The sequence below is a fragment of the Thunnus maccoyii genome, chromosome 7 (genome assembly GCF_910596095.1).
Source record: "Thunnus maccoyii chromosome 7, fThuMac1.1, whole genome shotgun sequence".
NCBI lineage: Eukaryota > Metazoa > Chordata > Actinopteri > Scombriformes > Scombridae > Thunnus > Thunnus maccoyii.
This window is the reverse complement of record NC_056539.1, coordinates 19,136,252-19,156,130: the sequence shown is the minus strand read 5'-3', so window position 1 is coordinate 19,156,130 and position 19,879 is coordinate 19,136,252. Positions and strand designations below refer to the sequence as shown.

At 40.6% G+C, this 19,879-nt stretch overlaps 1 protein-coding gene across 1 annotated transcript; it reads left to right on the top strand.

The window, feature by feature from the left end:
• Positions 1-264: 264 nt before the first annotated feature.
• ppp1r2 (protein phosphatase 1, regulatory (inhibitor) subunit 2) lies at positions 265-18,282 on the top strand. The gene is made up of 6 exons (XM_042417518.1): positions 265-658; positions 10,880-10,987; positions 11,484-11,567; positions 13,466-13,569; positions 14,579-14,752; positions 15,430-18,282. The coding sequence occupies exons 1-6, from the start codon at positions 528-530 to the stop codon at positions 15,447-15,449; spliced, it is 621 nt and encodes a 206-aa protein (XP_042273452.1). The 5' UTR covers positions 265-527; the 3' UTR covers positions 15,450-18,282.
• Positions 18,283-19,879: the final 1,597 nt, after the last annotated feature.

Below are 19,879 nucleotides of genomic sequence, written 5' to 3'. Positions count from 1 at the left end.
GTTGACTGTTTTATATATATATTTATGCACATTTTCTCCTCCTCTAATTCATTAGAAACTTCGGGCTCCCGTGTGCATTCATGCATTATTCTCAAAAAATAAAATAACACATCAAAACACTGCTGATTTTGCAGCCTACAAATAAATTTTCAAACAAAACCACTTACATGCCACCCTACATGGCAGAAATATCCGAGCGCTTGAAGGCAGCAGATCACTATTTTTACAGAGCAGTGGAAATCTCGTTCCAAATCTCGCGATGTTATGAGCATATCCGACCCGCTGGTAGTGCTGTTGCCCCGCCAGTCGGCGAGCAACCGGAGCAGAAATGCTGAACTGCCGGTGCACCAGGGATCCTGCCTAGGTTTCTCCTGAGCTTACAGAGGAGCATTGAGTTATGACGACGAGCGTGTTTGAAACTGATCCTGACTTTGGATACTGAGTAGAAGTAATCACAGGAGCAGAAAATCAGCTGAGGAGAAACATTTACGTTAAGCCAGCCGGTGTGACAGTCAACGCGCGTGGGAATGGCAGCTCCCCGGCCGATAAAAGGCATCCTGAAAAACAGGAACAGCGGGACAAACGTCAAATCACTTCCCGATGAGGTTCAAGCAGAGAATCCCGAACAATCCCATGGACTCTCGGAGGAGGACCAGCAGTAAGTTTTCTGCTTATCTAGCTGTCGGGAGGCTGGTGGCCAGGTAACGCTAGCTAGCTCCACACTAGTTAGCCTCTCTGACGTTACTCCCCTGTCAGGCTAACTATAACGTAAAAGTCCTATCTTTGGCTGTCAGATGTTTGTAGAGAACCGAATCCTCTGGTTATCTCTTGCGACTATTAGTGTTAAAATTGTGTGTAACGAAAAGCTAACGTTAACTAGTCCTTCACCCACCGAGAGCTGTTTTCCAGATTAGCTTGTTCGCTAGGTGTTGTGTCACCTGTTGTAATAATGACGAAATGACAGTAGTTAATGGGATTGTAACGGTTGCTGACAATCATTCACACCATAGCATTAGTTTTTCGATATGTATAACCATGAAACTCTTACCATAAACTAGTTTAGTGGCAAACAAAGAAGGGTAGCAATAACGTTAAACAATGACAACCTCCAGCCAACTGTTAACTACCATAATAGGGCAGAATTAACATCCACTGAAACAGAGGTCACGCTTTCTTGTACATATGCATACATAACTTACCGTTACATTAGTGTTATACCTGTCAGGATTTGTGCAACGTTAGCCAAGTTATTTCTACTTCAATTATTTAAACGCCGTTAAGTTTTTCAACACTATACATATGTAAGTTAGAGCTGCAAAGATTAGTCGATTAATCAGTTAGTTGCCAACTGTTATGATAATTGATTCATCATTTTGAGTTATTCTATTTTTAAGAAAAAATGTCCAAATCTTCTGGTTTCAGCTTCTTAAATGTGAATATTTCCTGGTTTATTCGGTCTTCTATGACAGTAAATGGGATATTTTCTCCTGTTAAAGTTTTTCTTTATTTTTTCTTATTCAAAGTGAGGGTCTAAGGACAGAGGATGTTGTATTGCAGTAGATTGTGGCAAATTTGTGATTTCTGATACTGGGCTATATAAATAAAAAGTGATTTGAATATCTCATGGTTGTGGACTGTTGGTTGAGACAAAAGAAGACATTGGAGGATGTCATCTTGAACTTTGGGAAACAGTGATCTAGATTTTTCAGACAATCAAATGTCTGAAAATGGAGAACCAGAAAGATCAAACAACTAATCGATTAATCGAAAATGTAATCGACAGACTACTCCATGCTGAAAATAACCATTGCATGCAGCTCTAACTCTATGTTCTAATAGAACATATTTTCTATCTATTCAAGTTACTAAAATGGACTGTGGCACTTTCAAACTTTGATTGCTGTATATATATAAATAAAACATTTAGACGGTGAGATAAACAATGTATTGTATCGTATATTGTCTGCTAACAGTGATCAGGATCTCTAACATCTCTATTCTTGATCAAGGTAATTTCCAGTATATTTATCAGCCACAAGTAGTCTTTTTTTCTTTCTTTCAAAATTAAAGGTATTTACATTGAATAAGTTTCATCTGACACTGACAGTTGTGTTACTGGCTGTTACACTGGCTGTCACTGAAGCATCAGTGTGGATCAAAAGAGGCAACAATCTGTGGTTCACTATCCCTTTAAAGGCTATTCTGATCTGAAAATCTTACATTTACATCTACTGTAGTTCACCAGTTTCATAAGACTGCCTTTGAATATTCATGTTATCATTGTAACTGCAGTCAAATCCCCTGCATCCTGAGTTCACTATAGGTAGTATGCTTGTGGTCCCTTTAGTCCAGGTTCCCATTAGATTTTCTGTCAGAGGACACCTCCCATTGTTTGATGTAATTTCCCTCCTGAAGTTGGCCAGGATGACAGTTCGACTCATTCAGCCACTCACAGTAGAGGATTCCTGACCAAAGTATCAAGTGTGTGCATTGGCAACAAGACGTCCCAGATGAGGTCAAGAGCCTTGCAGGTCAATGAAATAGGAGTGTGCCAACAGTCCCAAAGTTCGGGGTGTGGCTAGGTTTCATTATGATGTGCTGATATGCAGATTCTTGACACTTGTCTGTGGCTGCTAAATCAGCTGTTCTGTTGTCTAGTAGGCGCTTGGTGTCAGACCAGTGTTGGAGCTTGTTTTGGGTTTCTCTCTCTGGAGCCTTTGCATCACCTATGCATTGATATTATTGGCACTGATACGTTCACTGTGGTAGCAAGACATAATGCCCCAGATCAGCCTTATAGAGGTCCATCAGTGATTACGTTCAAGTATGTTTTATCACAGCCCGATACAAGTAAAGGTGAGCAAATCCCATCAGGGTCTGAACCTTTAAAAGTGCCCTTGAAAAAGGGTACGTCACTGCCAAGCACATCTGCTAATCAGCTTTAAAGACAGAAACTGGAAACTAGTAAGGCAAGACACACACATACACACAGGCACGCACGCACGCATGCACACACAGACACACACACTATTAAACAAGAGAGCACGATTAGAAACATGTTGCCAGCAAATGGGGCTTAAAATATGTCAGTGATAAAGTCCAAAAAATAAATACACAAACATACAAAGGCTTTTAAGACTTTGCATGAGTTGAAATTTGGCTAATTTATAGTCAGGGTGATAAATTAACACCACCCACCTGCCAAATGCTGCGAGAGATTCATTCTAGTGCAACAGGTGGTCCGGACAGTATATTGTGGTCTATCATCTTTCAGTAGAATCATTAAGATAAAATCCCATAATAATTAGATCTGGTTTAAATTATGAGTCATTTGAAAAATACAGTCACATTTATCATACCATGCTTTAACACAGTGAAAGCTATTTAGATTAATGTGCAGATTACAGTGTGCAATATATATATATATCAATATCAAAATCATTTTATCAGCTTCATGATCACTTTCTCCATTTGTCCTCTCAGTCACTGCAGGAGGTAATCAGCCATTCTTAGATTAGTTAAAGTTGAATTAGTCATTTATCCAGGAGGGCTAAACACTAGCAAAAGTCCTTTCTGAGCTGCAGCGTGAGAAATTAGGCCAAAGAGGGACGGCGGTTATTAGCGAATTCCATTCCCAACAGCGTATCGAGCTTTTTTTTTTCTGTGTTGATACCAAAATAGCCTCTCTTTGAGTGACGAGGACGTAAAGGGAAAAAGAGTTTTCTGGAAGGATCCTGTGTGCAGCGCAAAATCCTCAGAGATGATAGGAACCAGGGCTGACCATGCTGTACCATGCTGCCACTGTCAGCTCCCGGTTTAAAGCCCCCCGGCTCAGCTCCCGGTTACACACACACACACACACAGTACCTTGACACGCTTATTAGTCTCTATGCATACACAGAACACATGGTCTTATACCTGTACATGCTCCTACTCTGACAATTAATACATTTTATTATTTCATATTTTAATGATATCTTTCTTCTTTTTATGACATCTTTAGCTCCTTACCGTGCAATTTGATTGTGAATTTTTCATAAGCTCCATGTCAGTATAAGATAGAATTTTGTGACCTACCTAAACAATGTCAGCCTCTGTCCAGAATGCTAAAAATTTAGCATCGAGCCTGTCATGTCTTGACTACTCAGGCACTGTGCATAGTAAGGAATTTGCCTCGAAGATATTTTATGCATTTTTTTACACCGAAGCTTGAAGATCGGAAAGCTTCATTCCTACCTTTTTGTTTGAAGCAGCAGTGCTCATACCGAGCCTGACAACAGCCCAAACATGTTTCCCTACTTATCTGTGTGGAACAAATCACATTGCCTTCCTGGCTCATTCTATAGTATCCAAAGGATATCCTGACCAAGCTCTACAAATACCTCCCATCCAGCATTCATTTGGTCTAGAACCTGTCTGCATGTAAACAATACAGCTTTCCTGTGTAATCAAAGATATAAAGATATGAGAAAATGAAACTTTACTGATCCCACGATGACGTCGGACATGTCGGGTCATACAGGAACCCACCTCAAATTTGTTCATTTCCCCTCGCAGCTCCTTTTCTGTGTGTTTATCCTGCTCTACAAAGTCTTACAGAACTTCTTTAGTGTTTTCTTAGATTTCAAACAAACACAAATCATACAGATTCCACTTTATACGATCCAACATAATTCACTTCTGTACAGGACACAAACTTCTAAGTCATTTCCTGTGGCCTTGTAGAGCACTGTAGGGCCTTGGTCACTATTTTACCGCATTAGAAACGGTCACTTTTTGTTATCCCTTCAATCACCCAGTATTATTAAGCCAACCTTGATGTATGAGCCGTACACCCAGTCATAGATAATTCATGGACGCTTCCATGAAACTCGATCTCTCCTTTACTGTCTTGCGAACCTCATCCTGACTGCGTGATGGACGGTTTGACTGGCAGGCAATGAATCTGTCTTTCTATAATGTGTAGAGAAAAATACCATTCAGACCACTCAGTTTACCCTTCTCTGTGTGGGTCATATGAGGTCTGTTGGGGAGGAAAATTGATACAGTGTCTGTATTGATGAATCGAAAGGTGTCTGAATGTCCGTCATAACTGCCTGAGCAAATCAGTAAAACTGATAAAAATTACTTCTGCTGTTGTCTTCCTTTTTATTATTTGTATTCAGTATGTTATAGTGTCTCTGGGTGTAATTTTGTTAAAATGAAATGCAAACTTTACTCAACATTTGACATTTGAAATCATGCATTGTTGTCGCTGCAGGTTTTCAGCTGAACATTTGACCTTTTGGCTCTTTTTTTTAGATTCAGATTCTCCCGACACTAATTTTACCACATCACTTACCATGACCATAGATGTGGCTAGTGGAGTCAATGTGCACCACTCCCCTCCTTTCATATTCCCTCATCCTTACTCTGTTCCTCCTCTGATGCACTTTTTCTCTACCGCCTGGACAGATGACAGGGGCTTAAGAAGCCGTTTTAGTCCTAAATCTAGCTGGCTATCTATCAAACTCTGTGTAATCGCCTACTGTGGTCACTAAGGAGCAGAAGAAGCAGTGATTTGCACTTGTGTGGAGTGTACATCAAAGACTGCAGAAAAAAGGCAGAAAATCTCAAATAGAAAAGCTAAAATGTAGGTTTTGTTTTTTTTTTTATCTCTAGCCAAGCACGCTATCAAAAAATTAAGACACTGGCTGGAAGCTCAGACAAAAAACAATTGTAGTCAGTGACAATGTCATGTACCTTACATACAGCCAGCTTCTTTCGTGCCTGTTTATTTTCGATGTGGTAGAAAAACACATAAATTCAAAGGTGAAGTAAATCACTCTAAAAGAACCCTGTTTAAACCGACATCAAAGTCATTTTAGGTACTTCCAGATGGCGGTGTCTCAAAAAAGCCTTTGAAACAAATAATTGGCAGAGAGTTGATTAAAAGGGAACCGATTTGGCTTTGAATTATGTTACTCAACCAAAATAGCAGTCCAATAATAGTTCTGTGTGTTTGTTTCATCTCAACTTGTTTTTTTTTTTGTTTTGTTTTTTTTACAACCTCCACTGTGATAAAATACTCTTGTCAATACAATCACCTCTGTTCTGGTCCACAGTCTTAAGCTTTGTGAGGCTGTGAAGTTCTTCAAACTCACCGTAAGTGTTTTACTTTAATAGCTTTTTTTGAGGATAAGACAGAAAGACAACTAACTTTCAAGCCACAAGCAAAATTGATGAGTGTTTCCCGTGCGGCTGCTGCTTTTGGCTCGATTCAGTATCCGGTAGCGGGATGATATTTAGTGCTTTTCTGCCAGCTATTGTCTCCACTGTTGCTGCCGTTACTATCGGTGGGTTCAGTTGTTAGTCTGTAGGGCTGGACCTTTCCACTCCCCTCTGACTATGCTACCTGATAGCGCAGCTCAGCTCTCAGTGATGACTCACTCTATTTAATGAGTTTTCCTGAAGCGTTATGTCACCAGCTGTTGACCACCCTCGAGTAATAGTCATCATCACATAAGAGATACAGCTCTATATTTAGTGTTTGCTAGTAGTTGCTGCTGTCCTGTGTTTTTTTTTTTTTTTTTTTTTTCCTAGCAGAGGCAGGTGCATCATCACTGTATTACAGTTTTAGTAGTGATTTCTTCTGAATGAGTGAGCGGATCGGAGTGGATTTAAGGGCAACTGCGGTTTAGTGGAAACAGAACATGTTTGGTTGGCTGCTCCTAGGATGTGTTGTGCAACCACACACACACACACACACACACACACACTGAAACAGACTTATTAACACTAACATTAACATGCACAAAATATTCAGTTTTTCGCCCTTATTCCTACTAATCTGTTTACATGACTAATGAAAATGAATATTGGTTTACATGCAGAGGGTTTTCAGGGTTTCCCTCTGCTCAAGTGGGAACAGGACTCACAAGATGTCTGTAATAAAGTGAACCAGCAAGATGAAAAACATTAGTGAGCTGCTGCCTGATATTTATAAGTGATATTGATATGACTGATATAAATTTATAGTTACAGGCACATCCAGTACCTCGGTCGTCCCATGATGTTTACTACACTGCCGAGTGTTTTTGGTGCATCACACCGAGTCGTCACCGTCAGTCAATGGCTGCATGTCAGGATAATAACAAATCCCCTCCGTCTCCGTCATGGAGAAGGCGCGCTCTGTTTTTCCAGCCCTCCCTGAACAGCTCTCCTCTCTCCTCTCATTCCTCTCCTCTGTCTGCCTTCCCACTCCAGCACATGACATTTTGCCTGCGCAGGGGTGCGTTACACAACCAACCCGTCATGCGTCTCTATCCCAGCTCTGCAAACTGTTGGCTAGTTGGTTTGTTTACAACACACAGAGCTGATGTAAACAGGCAAGAAGCAGTGTTTCTCAAACTGCAGTTTAAAAACCCCAGTTGAGACGTATATATGCTGAATGTGCTGTATACATGTCCAAAGAACGCTCCTAAAATCCAAATAATATCGGCATATCCCACATGTCTTCATCAGAAAATCCCACATTCGGAATAAGGCCTAATTCGGAAAATCCAAACAAAATATGCTGTTTACATGACCTGTATCAAATTTGGAATATTTGCATATTTGGAATATTAGTGTGCATATAAACGAAGTCAGTGTAACACACACTTTTCCAGATTAGGACGGTTGCTCAGGGTTGCTATTTGGACCTTTTTGATGAGAAAATCTCAGGAGTGGTGTTCTCATCTGATCTGGCCTTATTACCTCTGTCTAATGGCTTATTTTTCCTGTCTTGTTTGTTAACAGCAGGATATTAAATTGAGTAAAAATAATGCTTGAACAATGCCATAATAGTTTTAAGACTTAGATATGCTCTTTATAAACCTGCATGATTGTCCATCATGGGTCATGTGTGTTTTCAGTAAAGCAAATTCACCCAACCATGTGTTTTTCCTTTTATCACAGCAAAGCATCATAATCACAGTTTTACTATCAGTTTTTTTTTAAATGGAAAGGTTGCATGGTTGTTCATATGTTGTGTAGATCTTCAAACCCTCTGAACACTGAAAATGTACCTTTTCATAAATCAGTCTTGATGTACATAAATGTTTGTACGAGCATTTTAGTGGCTGCTGTCATACAGAGGACATAGAATGAGTGTCAGTGACTTTTTGACCCGACCCATCTGCCAAATGGACTGGTAGATGGAAAAAATCCACTGGCTAAGTGTATTTTTTACTGACCAAAATAATAAGTTGCCTCTTTGTGTCACATATACATTAGTTTTAGTACATTTCATTGAGATAATAAGGTATTGCCAAGTGCCAAACATGGGTAGATTTCCTTTTTGGCAAAACTAGGAGCACTCGAGATGGCTTGTGGCTGGTGTTCCTTCACCTCGGACTGTCTTGAACGCTCCTGCAGTTTCACGGCACTGTTTAGATGCGCACAAAAAAACACATATAGTGCGTATGTCTACTCTGTATAAGGACCAACATGAGCAATTTACTACATGTCATCATGGCAGATATTTTATTACGTGACTATTGTGGTACAAACATTTTCCCGCCAGTGTGGCAGATAGCCTTCTGAGATTTACTCGCCAAATGAAAAATCTACCCGCATTTGGCTCTTGGTGGGTGTTAATTTCAGACCCTGATGACCCTGCATGTTCAGTTTTCAGTATGTTTGTCAAGGACATTTAATCAGGATGGACAACATTAGCCTGTACCTATTTACAGAGTGGTTTATCAAACCACTGGGCCACCTTGCTACCTGTAAAGGACAGCAGCTTTCGTGTTAACTAATGTGCATACGTCTTACTGAAAACATTTCAAACTTAATTATTTCCTGACTTCATTGCATTCACCTCCATATCGACCTTTTCTAACCCTTTTCTGGCTACTCTGCTCTCACTGACTGACACTGAAAATCAACATTGTATATACATTTGCCTTTTCATTTATATGTTTAGCTCTTAAGGTATATTCAAGCTTGTTAAGTAAAGCTTGAATATCAAAACAAACTCCTGCCAGAGCCGGTGTAGCATCCAAGGAAATTGACTTTGCTCAGCATCCGCAACCAAATGAATTGATTTATTGACCAACCTGCGTATGTGTGTGTGTCAGTCACTGGTCATTGTTCCCTGCAGGTAATGAAGTGGTACAGGGCACCCCTACCTAAAATTGATTTTGGCGTGCTTTAAGCATACAGTTTGTCACAAATAATATGAAGACTTTAAAACATATACCTTAAATAGACTTTTTGTGATTGGCAGCTTATCTTAGGAAGTCAGGATTCCCCTCTCTTCGGTGGCCTAATAAGGACAGAGTGGATGATATGGTGTATTTGCAAAGTCTTAATGACTCATGTCTGTTTTTGAGTGAGAGGCGTACGGGAGGCTTGCAGCAGCAGGTAGTGGATTTAGTCTCTCTCTCTTTGTCTGTCTCCCTCGATACTTGACCTTTTTGTTTCATGAACAAGGTCAAGACTGCTGCAGCGTCTGGGCTCAAAATTAACTTTTTTTCCTCAGTGTCCAGCAACTTTCCCCAATTCAACGTCCAACTGTCCCAGACTTAACAAACATTGTCCCAAACTGAAGTTCTTTTTTTTTTTTTTCATTCTAAAATTGCTGCTCATTAAGCCTTTCCTTAAGACAAGTACAAAAGGTTATACATAATTACATAAATTTCAACAATGCAATTATTATTTAGACGCTTTCATACACCGCACATTAGATGACATGGGTATTGACATTGATCAATATGGTGCAGCTCAATTAGCACGTGCAACTTTTGCAAGACAAAGCAACCTTGAATAACACTGTATATTAACATTTTTACAGTGTTCCAATTTTCATGACCATTAATACATGGAGCCATATGTTACATACCTCGCTCCGCTTACTGAGGGTTTAACATGAGGAAAATACAGACTCAACTGCCCTAAGGTCTAGTACTACTAGCTTGATGGATACACCTTCTCTGAGCTAAAAATAGCACCGCTTAAATTTCAAAAAGTTACTACGAATGTAAACATATGCACATGCAGCGTTAATGAGTGACTAACATTACTTCACATAGCTTGAGGTTTTGGCTCAGTTTGTTAGGAAAAGCAACTGCTTATGAGACAATGAAAATTCCAGAGGATTACAGTAAATTAATTGGCAGTGAAATGATGTTTCTCTGCGAATTCAAGCGAATGTGTCCGCTTCCTCTTCCCTGAGCTATAATACCAGGTGTTCTCTTTATCTTCCGAAGCAACATATCTCACTCAGCGCCGATTTAGTCTTTGTTTCTGTTCATTCCCCCCCCCCCCAAGGATTTGAAACGGCAGCGAGGATTAGTGAGTGTAAGTTTGTGTTTATTTTGTTTAGCGTAAAAAGCTCTGGTGGAGCATGTAGAGGTGACAACCTTTTTTCCCCCAGATGAGAATTGAACCATTTGGGGGATTAGGAGCAGGTGTATCACAGGGAGGACGAACAAAACAAAAAAAATCAACTTTTGAAAAAGCAATTGTATCAGATGAGACTGTTGTTTGATTTTTTTTTTGTTGACCTTATTCACTCACAGCTGATCAGCGCTCACTCTCATCCTCTCTCGCTTCCCTGACGGTTTACCTTGACACAAAAGCAAATACAATGTCACTTCCTGAAAGTAGTCAGCAGCCAAATTGGTGCAGATGACATTTTGGGGCTTTTTTGTCTGTGTGTTCCCAAAATAATGCTGTCTGAGTGAAAACTGGGGCACGTTCAGTCCTAGATTAAATCTGGTCGCTCTTGTCCCCTGAGGAGTCTGTGGGAGGTGGTGGGAGGTGGTGGGTGGATGGATGGGTAGCTGGTGCGCAGTGGTCTTGTCCATTTAGCCCTCATTTACTTATCTCTGCTTTTTCTCTGATCCTTTTACAGCAAGAAATCCCAGAAATGGGACGAGATGAACATCCTGGCCACATACCATCCAGCAGACAAAGACTACGGTCTGATGAAGATCGATGAACCCAGCACACCTTACAACCGGTCAGAGACTTCACACTACATTTTCCCTTCTTCATCTGCTTCTTTTGATAATAAAGTTTGATTCATTTCACAGTAAACAGATAATCTGAAGACATTCATTCACCAAGAGGCTTTAAAAAATATAAACTTTTATCTATATTACAAAAAAATTCCATCAAGAATAAAGTGTAGCACTACTGTATTTACACTTAAAATGATGACGTAGGCAGTTTAGAGCTCTGGGAGTTGAGTTGGTGTGTTTTGGTGCAGTGTCTCAGCAGGTTTGTAATCCAACACGTCATGGTGCTGCAGGGAAGGTCACCCTTCATGGCTCTCTCTCCTGTCCTCCTTTCCCTCTCCACTCTCTTTCCTCTCCACCCTTCATCCTCTCCGTCAACTTGTCTGTGAGGCAATTTGTTTCTGTTTGTTTCTGTGTTTCCTGCCTTGCTCAATCATCCCTCCCTTGTCACAAATTCTGCCTTTTTTTTTACTCATTAAAAATATCTCCCCCCCCTAGGATGGTCGGAGACGACGAGGACGAAGGGGCGCTGAGTGACTCGGACGGCCACACCGCACTCGCAGCTGATGACCTGGCATCAAAGTAAGAATTAAACCTGAACGGAGAGAGAGGAGATGAGGAGGAGGAGGACCAGAGTTTTGACTGTTGATGTCCTTTTTAATAAAAACAAAAATAACACCACATAGAGCTCACCTCACCCGCACGCACACAAGAGAGAGAGAGGGGGAGAAAGTAAGTGATGAAAGAAGGCATGTTAACCATTGCAACACCTTTGTTTTTACATTTCCTGTAGTTACTGGTGCAGTGTTTATCATTATAGGTTTTTAGCAAAGTAGAAAGATAACCTGGTACATTCAGGCACACTACAGGTGCAGCCAAGATTAGCCGCACCTGAACAAACACAGCATTGTTCTTGCCCTCCAATAAGACCGTGTTCTAATAAAAAACTGATAAAAGTGTAGATACTGTACAGCCTCTTTGGTCTGTAAGAGTCTCAGTGGCTTCAAAGAAACACTTTGGACAACACTGGATTCAACATATGAATCGATTTTATTCTCAGATCTTTCTAAGCCTTGCGAGGAACACGTCCTCCGAGCGCACTCCAGAAAGTAGTATAAACAGAACTACTATGAGTCTGTGGTGTCGGGGAGTATATCTGTGGCTTAATAGAGCAGCTGCTCTGCTTGCAGCCTCCAGGACAAAGCCGTCCAGAAAGCTGTGTGCTGTGTAGTTTATAGCCACACAATTAACTATTACAGCCACAAACCATGTTGTGTTTTCAGTTCCTCATTTCTTCTCCTCTTTCCTCATGTCTTTGAGTTTTTTAAAAGGCGTTCATGGAAAAACGAAAGTATGAGCTTGAGAACAGCTCAAGGAACAGTTTTTTCATAACATAATAATTAGTTAATAACATAACATCACCACATAGTAACTCTTAGACAAGCAGAGGCAAATAAAGTCTTTTATCGTCTCCGATGGCGGCAACTTCACCCTAAACCTTTGAACTTCTCTCTAGTCTCTGTGGAAACGTACATCTATCACTCAGAGCTGTCTTCCGGATGGTAACGGAGCCTGAGAAATGTATTTGTCGTGGGCCGTGATGCTTACATAAAACGCATCGATGCAGAGTTGGGGATGAGCTAGTTGGAGTGTTTGAGTGCGTGTGCCACAGAGGAGGATAGTGATTAGCTGCAGGCTTGCGAGTCAATTAGCCGTCTTTGTTTACTTCCACACAGAGCGCCTTCCATTGTTTTTACACTAAAGCCTCCAGATAGTACAACAGCTGCTCTTTTCTTCAGTCATCTTGTCGTCGTGCGTCTCCCAACATCCACTCTCACACTTTCCTTTCATCCATCACTTAGACCTTCTCTCTTCCTTCCTGTCTCTGTCCTCACCAGCTTTGGATATCTGATACCATTATCGGAGCATTTTGAAACTGACAGTCTTCTTCTCTCGGTGAATCAGGCCAGTTTGTTGAAGAGCAGTAGTACAGTAAATGGGATCTTCCCCAAGGCAGTTCCACTGATTCAGTGCTACCACCCGCTCAGCCATAAAACTATTATTCAGTTTTTTCCTCTGCTGTTAAAGCTCTTTGTGAGTGTGAAAGATGGGGGACAGTAACTCCTATTTTTGTCTCACGCTTGAGTACTTGCACACATCTCCTAACTCTCACTGCGCCCACTCTCTCCCCCCCCCCCCCCCCCTCACCTAATATCTCTCTCTCCATCTGTGTTCCTCCCATGTCTTCTTCAGAAGTTTCCTTAATCTCTCCAAATTAACTTCAGAACTGTTGAGGATATCCTGTTCATATTGTCATTTAAAATGTTCAAACGAAGGTCTGAAAAAAAAAACAACCCACAAATACAGAAACAGGAAAAAAAGGCAGAAAGGGAACTGAAATATTCTAAAGAAGCACTTAATTTGAGTTTTTTTAATCTTCTTTTTCGTGTCTGTCTCTCTTTTTCCTCCCTTCATTCAAGGCTGGTGGCAGCAGAGGGCTCAGAGCCTCGCTTCATGAAAGAAGAGGAGGAGGAGGAGGAGAGCAGCGAGGAAGAGGAAGAAGAGCTGACTCCTGAAGAACAAGGTAAACTAAAACATCTTTTAATAAAATTCACATCCACCCTTTAAAAGAGCTGAACCTCAATCCAGTAATATCATTTATCTATTTTGAGCGTAATCGTGTGTGTGTGTGATGCGTCTGTCGGTATCCATGGCAACGACTGTTTTTCGTTCACCGTGCTAAGTGCATCACACAGTTCACCTGTTTATTTATACGCTCCACCTTGATACAAAGTGTCCTCTGAAGCTGTGAGGGTGACTTCACTCTACAGTGAAGTGCTGCCGGAGAGGAATCGCTTTGAGAAAGAGCTTAAATGTTCTGTGTGCTCTTGACCTTTCGCTGACTTCACTCAAGACAGACACAGACACACGCACACACAGTGTCGGTATGCTTTCGACCTGTCTCTGACCTTGCTCGTCTGTGTTTACTCTCAGACACACACACACACACACACACACACACACACACACACACACACACACACACACACACACAAACACAATGTGCTATTTCATCAGGATTCATTTTGGCAGCTGAGTTTACAAGCTCGCCTGTTGTTGTTTATTTATATCCCGACCATGCAGGTAAAAACAAGAGAACAGTCGATCGATATAATCCAACTGCAGAGCTGCAGCATCAGCACTTCTAGATATGCCAACTTGTGCCACCTATTGGAAGGTTATAACACCAGCGTTAGCCGCAGTTTTTTTTTCAGGTTGGAGAGAGAGTAGGATTGATTTTTTTTTTCTGAAGTTTAGAGAGTTTAGTTTTTTCAGTTGGGTCAACACAGAATACTCTGAAAATACTCTATGTCCTCTCTCTCTTTGTCTCACTGACGCTGTTTGCCCATTCACATCCTAAGGATTAGATTACATGAGCTCAGTGAGACACTGTTGAACTAATCCTTCACCTGCGTTTCTGAATCCGGCCTGTGTAGAGCTGTTGTGATGCGCCAGCGCTCACAAATTCAGCATACATCCATCGCTTTTGGCAAATTAAATCGATAATGTTCAAATGTTTATTTCCTCTGCAGCCAAAAAGAAGCATTTTCAGATGATGAGGAAGATGCATTACAACGAGGGCCTGAACATCAAGCTGGCCCGTCAACTCATCGCCAACGAGCTGGAAGATGAGGAAGATGCAGACGAAGAGATGAGGGACGACACGGAGGAGACGGAGGAGATCAGTGTCGACCCGCCACAGGAAGGTAAGGAGAGAGAGAGGGACTGTGGTCGTGTGCACGTCTGGATGCATTATTTGGACAGTTTCCAGTTCAACAGTTTTTCAGTGCACAGGGTAAAAGCGTAGCGGTGCGTTACAACTGCAAAACGTCTCTGAGAAAGCGTACATTGAGTCAAAGTCCTCGCATGTGTAAACATACTCGGCCAATAAAGATGATTCTGATTCTGAAAAGGATTGAAATAATGGTTTTGTGCACTGATGCACGCTGTCAGTGTGGATGTCATGAAATGAAACTGCTGCCTGCTGTTTGTTTGTGCCTCCCTGTGGTTCAATTACTCACATCAGGAAGTGGCTGTAACAGCTGGATTACATGAGCAGTGGCCTATAATTAAGGATCGGGTTATATTGCATCAAAACAAGAAAATGTTATCAAGGCTGTCTTGAGAATGAAAAACCGGAGTGTGAGATACTTCTTGAGGGCAAAAACAAACCCAATAACACAGCAGCCTTATTCCAGGTTTTTTTTTTTTTTGTTGAACTGATGTTTATTCATGAACTCGATCAACTCAGCTCCTCTATTTGTAGGATCAAAGTACAAAGAGCAGAAAAGAAACGATTGAAATATTACATTTCCATTTTTTCTTTTTTCGTCTATCTTTGTAATCTCATATCTGCCTGTTTGTCTCTTGTTCCGTTCTCCAGCTGATTCTCTGGACTCGTAGACGAGGCCTCTCTCCTGCCTGCAGTACCTGTGTGTCGGCTCAAGATCCGGACAGACAATGCTCGCTGCGCTCTGTGTTTCAATGCTGGGCCAAACAGCAGACACCGCTTCACCACCCATATAACAACCCTCAACAGCCAATAACCTCCCAGTCACCTGTCTGTCTCTACTATTCCTTAGAGTGCAATATAACCTTCAAACACACTGGTTTTTATCTCCCAGACTCAATAGAACACACAAGCGAAGACTGATGGTCCCTCCTCTTCCCCCTCCTGTTGCCAAGAACCCCCCCCCACCTCCCACCCCCCTCCCCTCCCACCTCTTCTGGACTGGCATCGCACTGAAGAATATGTGATTCTGACCGTGAAAAGAGGATCAAGGCCTTTTTAAAAAAGAAAAACAAAAAAAAAAAACACAAGAAAAAACTGCTGAATAACCAGGACTCTTGTCTGGCCGCTCCTCAGTCCCTCTGCAGGCCACAGAGCCAGTACGTCAGCCCTGAAGGAGGCCCGGGGAAACCCTGCGGCCTCGATAAAAGGCATATGTGAGAGATGACGACGGTGCTTGTACTGGGTGCAGCTCAGACGGCCTTTGTTTTCGTTTAGCTTCGTGACTCACCGCTCCGTTGCAGTTTTCTCTTCACCTTCAGTACTTTTTGTGATAAAAGTCGGGGAACCTTGATGATCAGTTAGGTTGTTTTGTCTTTGTTTTAATCCACATTTCACGTCTCGATAAAGGGGTTACATGGCCTATCAGGTAATGATACGCCATCGGAACAGAATTATTTAGCTTCATATTCATGTGTGATGAATTAGGTGTGACATATTCGTTTTTAATAGTATACATAGACCACAAAATAACATAGCCTACACAAGAGAGATTTGTATTCAATCTAAATTTGACGTCTTACAACCGACAATGTTACTAGTAATTAACACATGGATGCTGTCGCGTCTCATGATGATGCTTGTGATGAACTGTACGCTCTTAAAATCAAGTAAAACTACACAGATTATAAGTATTTTATTGGCACTTGGCTGAATTTGCTCCAGTACTTCCTATTTACTTTCTCTCCTGATGAGAAAAACCACAGCACCAAACCTCATCAAAATTCTGGCAGTTTTATAAACATACATACCTCATAGAACTTGAGTGAAGGCCTTTTCCAAATCAAGTCCATTGATAAATTTGCCATGTTGGTTTTCTATCAAGAAGCACTTTTTTTTTCCCATTCAGTAATGAGTATTCTCTTGCAGAGAGTGCAGGACAAGCCGGTAATCCCGTTTTGAAATGATCAAAACAGTAAAAACTTGAGTCATGGCCCCTGTGTTCCTCCTGTACAGAGCAGTATGGTGTTTGTGTCGGCACTTAAAACATTTTAAGATCATAGGAGGGACAGTATTAAAGTCTCATAACTGAGGTAAAGCACGTGCTACTGATGAACAGGACACTGTCCTGTTGGAAAAAGGCTCCCGTCTTAAACAAGTTACAGCTTTAAGCGACAGACTCTTACGTAGATCTGACAGAAAAAAAAAAACCTCACTGTGCTCTCGCTCACATCACATCTGAGCTTCATCTGACAGAATTTGTGAGTAAGTTCTCTCGAGGAAGGTACAATCTAGTTTGCGTTTGATTTCTCACCCGGCTTATATGTCATGATGCTTTATTTAATGTCGTCTGATCTACTTAAGTCTCGATGCAGCGTAGGAATGTGAAAGAAAGACATTGTTGATGCTACTGAGGCAGTTAAAGAACTGTGTGGAATGCAGGATGTTGGCGGTGGAGTTTAACCACTACGGCTTATGGAGGGAGTTCAAGAATTTTTGTAATGTTTAGGGTTCCTACAAGTGTCACATCTTAAAAATATTGTTGAAATGGACAAAGTATTGAGGGGAAAAAAAAAGGTCATGGTGCACATTTAATTGCACACTTGAAGTTTCCAGAGATTTGTCCTCAGCTTCACACTGTGCGGCGTCACATTAGGGAAAAGACTGCAAGAAAAGTATGTAGGAACCCTGTCTTGTGTTGTGATTTTCATAATTTTTTTTCCCGACCTTTTAATTCCTCACTGTGTTCGGATATGTTGAGCCCTGTGTGTCATGGAAATACAAAAGATCACCAACCAACAATATGACTTCTGCAAACTCCCCTTTGCAGTTTTTTTCTCCCCCCTTGTAGTTCAGTATTCGGTGGTGTTTTCTCTCCATGATGGAGGTTAAAAGAAACCTGGTGATCCTTTTGGCCATTTCCACCCACCAACAAGAACTCACTATGGTGAGAAGACAAAACATACGAGCAGTTGATTATCACAAAATTATGGTAAAAGAGAGAATACAGATTTTTATTTTTTTTTGACAGTTTTCTTCTATTCGGTCGCTGAATTTGTAAACGCGCAGCTGCAGAGAAGCTGAGATGAATCTTAAGAATTTGGTTTACGACTGAAGGACAAGATCGTCCAAAACACGTCTGACGTGATCACCAGTTTGGTGGTTATTACCTGTCGAATGTGCCTCTAATGTATTTATGTACATGTGTGTAATATGAAGAGGCTATGCTCCATATTACTGTTTTTTTTTGTTTTTTTTTTAACGTCCAGTTTTTTTTGGTTTTTTTGCCTCATGTTTCCACCATCTTGCTTTTTGTTTGTTTTTGTTTTCTAAGGATGATAGACTATTAAAGCAGTCCTGTGACTCTGCACTGTGTGTCTGTCTCAACATGACGTGGATCTTAAAGTCGTTTTGTATTTCTGGTTTGCATGTTCTTAATCATAAGATTGTGTGTATTCGGTTTTGTTTTTTTGTCTCCCATCATTAAATAAAGTTGCTAGGAACTGGTGTCTGTTGTGGCTTCTGATTATTCTGAAGTGTCGGATGTCTGAAAGCTAAAAGATGCAGATATGTGCAAGTCTCTGAAGGACAAAGATTAAAAGGCTTATTTCTCATGATGTCACATATACAGCAAATTTCTTTTTGTTCATCTGCAACCAATTAATTTATTTTTTGCTGTCTGTTTGGTCATACAGACAACAACAACAACAAAAAACAACACATTTGCAGTTTTCTTGCATTGAATGGTTTATCCTCATAAAAAATCTAGTGATGGGAAAACTTAACTTTGTCTTTTTGCACGTTTAAGTCCTTTTCATATTATACTGCTATATTTTGATTTCAATGTTTGAATTACAACCAAAGGTTTCTATTCAATTCAGCGCAATATAAGAATCATCTTGCAGAGATATGAACCTTGCTGGAGTGAAGTAATCCATCACAGCAAACCTCAGGTCTGTCTTGTTAAGACGTTAATTCACTCGTCATTGCAAGTTCAGAAGTTATATTTTTGCTGGGCAACAGTAACGATGGACAGATTCAGTGGAAAAGTCTGCACTGTTTTACCACACGACAAAAAAAGTAGAATTATTTATCAAAAACAAGTTTCAAGACTGTGCAAGTTTATTTTCATACTACATGGGAATGAGACCTGAAGGCTCTGAAACTCTATTATATTAAATTATAAATTAAAAAAGTAAATGAGTATAGAAATAAACCAATATGAAAATACTTAAAAGCGCCAGTAGTCTACCTCAAAATTATAAGTATATACTAATATAGTATATTGATGTGATACTGTTGTGAGACAAAGTGTCACAAACACGCTCTGATGAGACATTGCACATGAATCGTTTGAAAAATACCGATTAATTACACTTTTCTGGTCTCTCTAATCTTTTGATAGTCTAGTTTGTGCCATTTGGTTTGACAATGACTCTGTTCTACCACCTGATGGCGCTGTTATACAACACATCCGACCATTCCCATTGGATTTCTAGTAATTGTACAGTAATAGGATAAAGCTTGGACTCTGTTCATGCGAGGATTATCCTGCAGGTTTGGTCTAGTGTTTTATTTCACGGCTAAACTTGAACGCATTATCTGCTGTTTCATTCAAAGATAAAAGAGCGTTTGGAGCAACATGTCAAATGAATTTGTTTCACCTTTGAATAAAATGTCAGCCTTTTGACCATTTTGTCTTGTTAACGTAATAATGCAGAGGAAATGTATTTTAATGGTGGTTATGTAACGAAATATATGATATGAAACACGGTGGAGGAAGAAATGACGGATTGTCCCAGCAGCGTCAGCTCCAATGGATCAGGAAGCGCCCGTCAACTGACACAAAGATTGTATAGGCAGCGATAGAAGGCTCACTCTGACCTGACTTTCGTCGCCTTTTTTTCTCCACTTTATTTATTAGTTTTCACAATTGAAAAAGAAACATTATGTAAATAGAAGTACAGGAAAACCCCCTTTTTTAATCAAACAAGCAGAAAAAATAGCAAAATATAAACACACAAACACAACAATAACAGACAAGGAGTGTGTGTGCATGGTTTTCAAATTCAACAAAATAATGAGTCTAAAGATGTTGGATTTA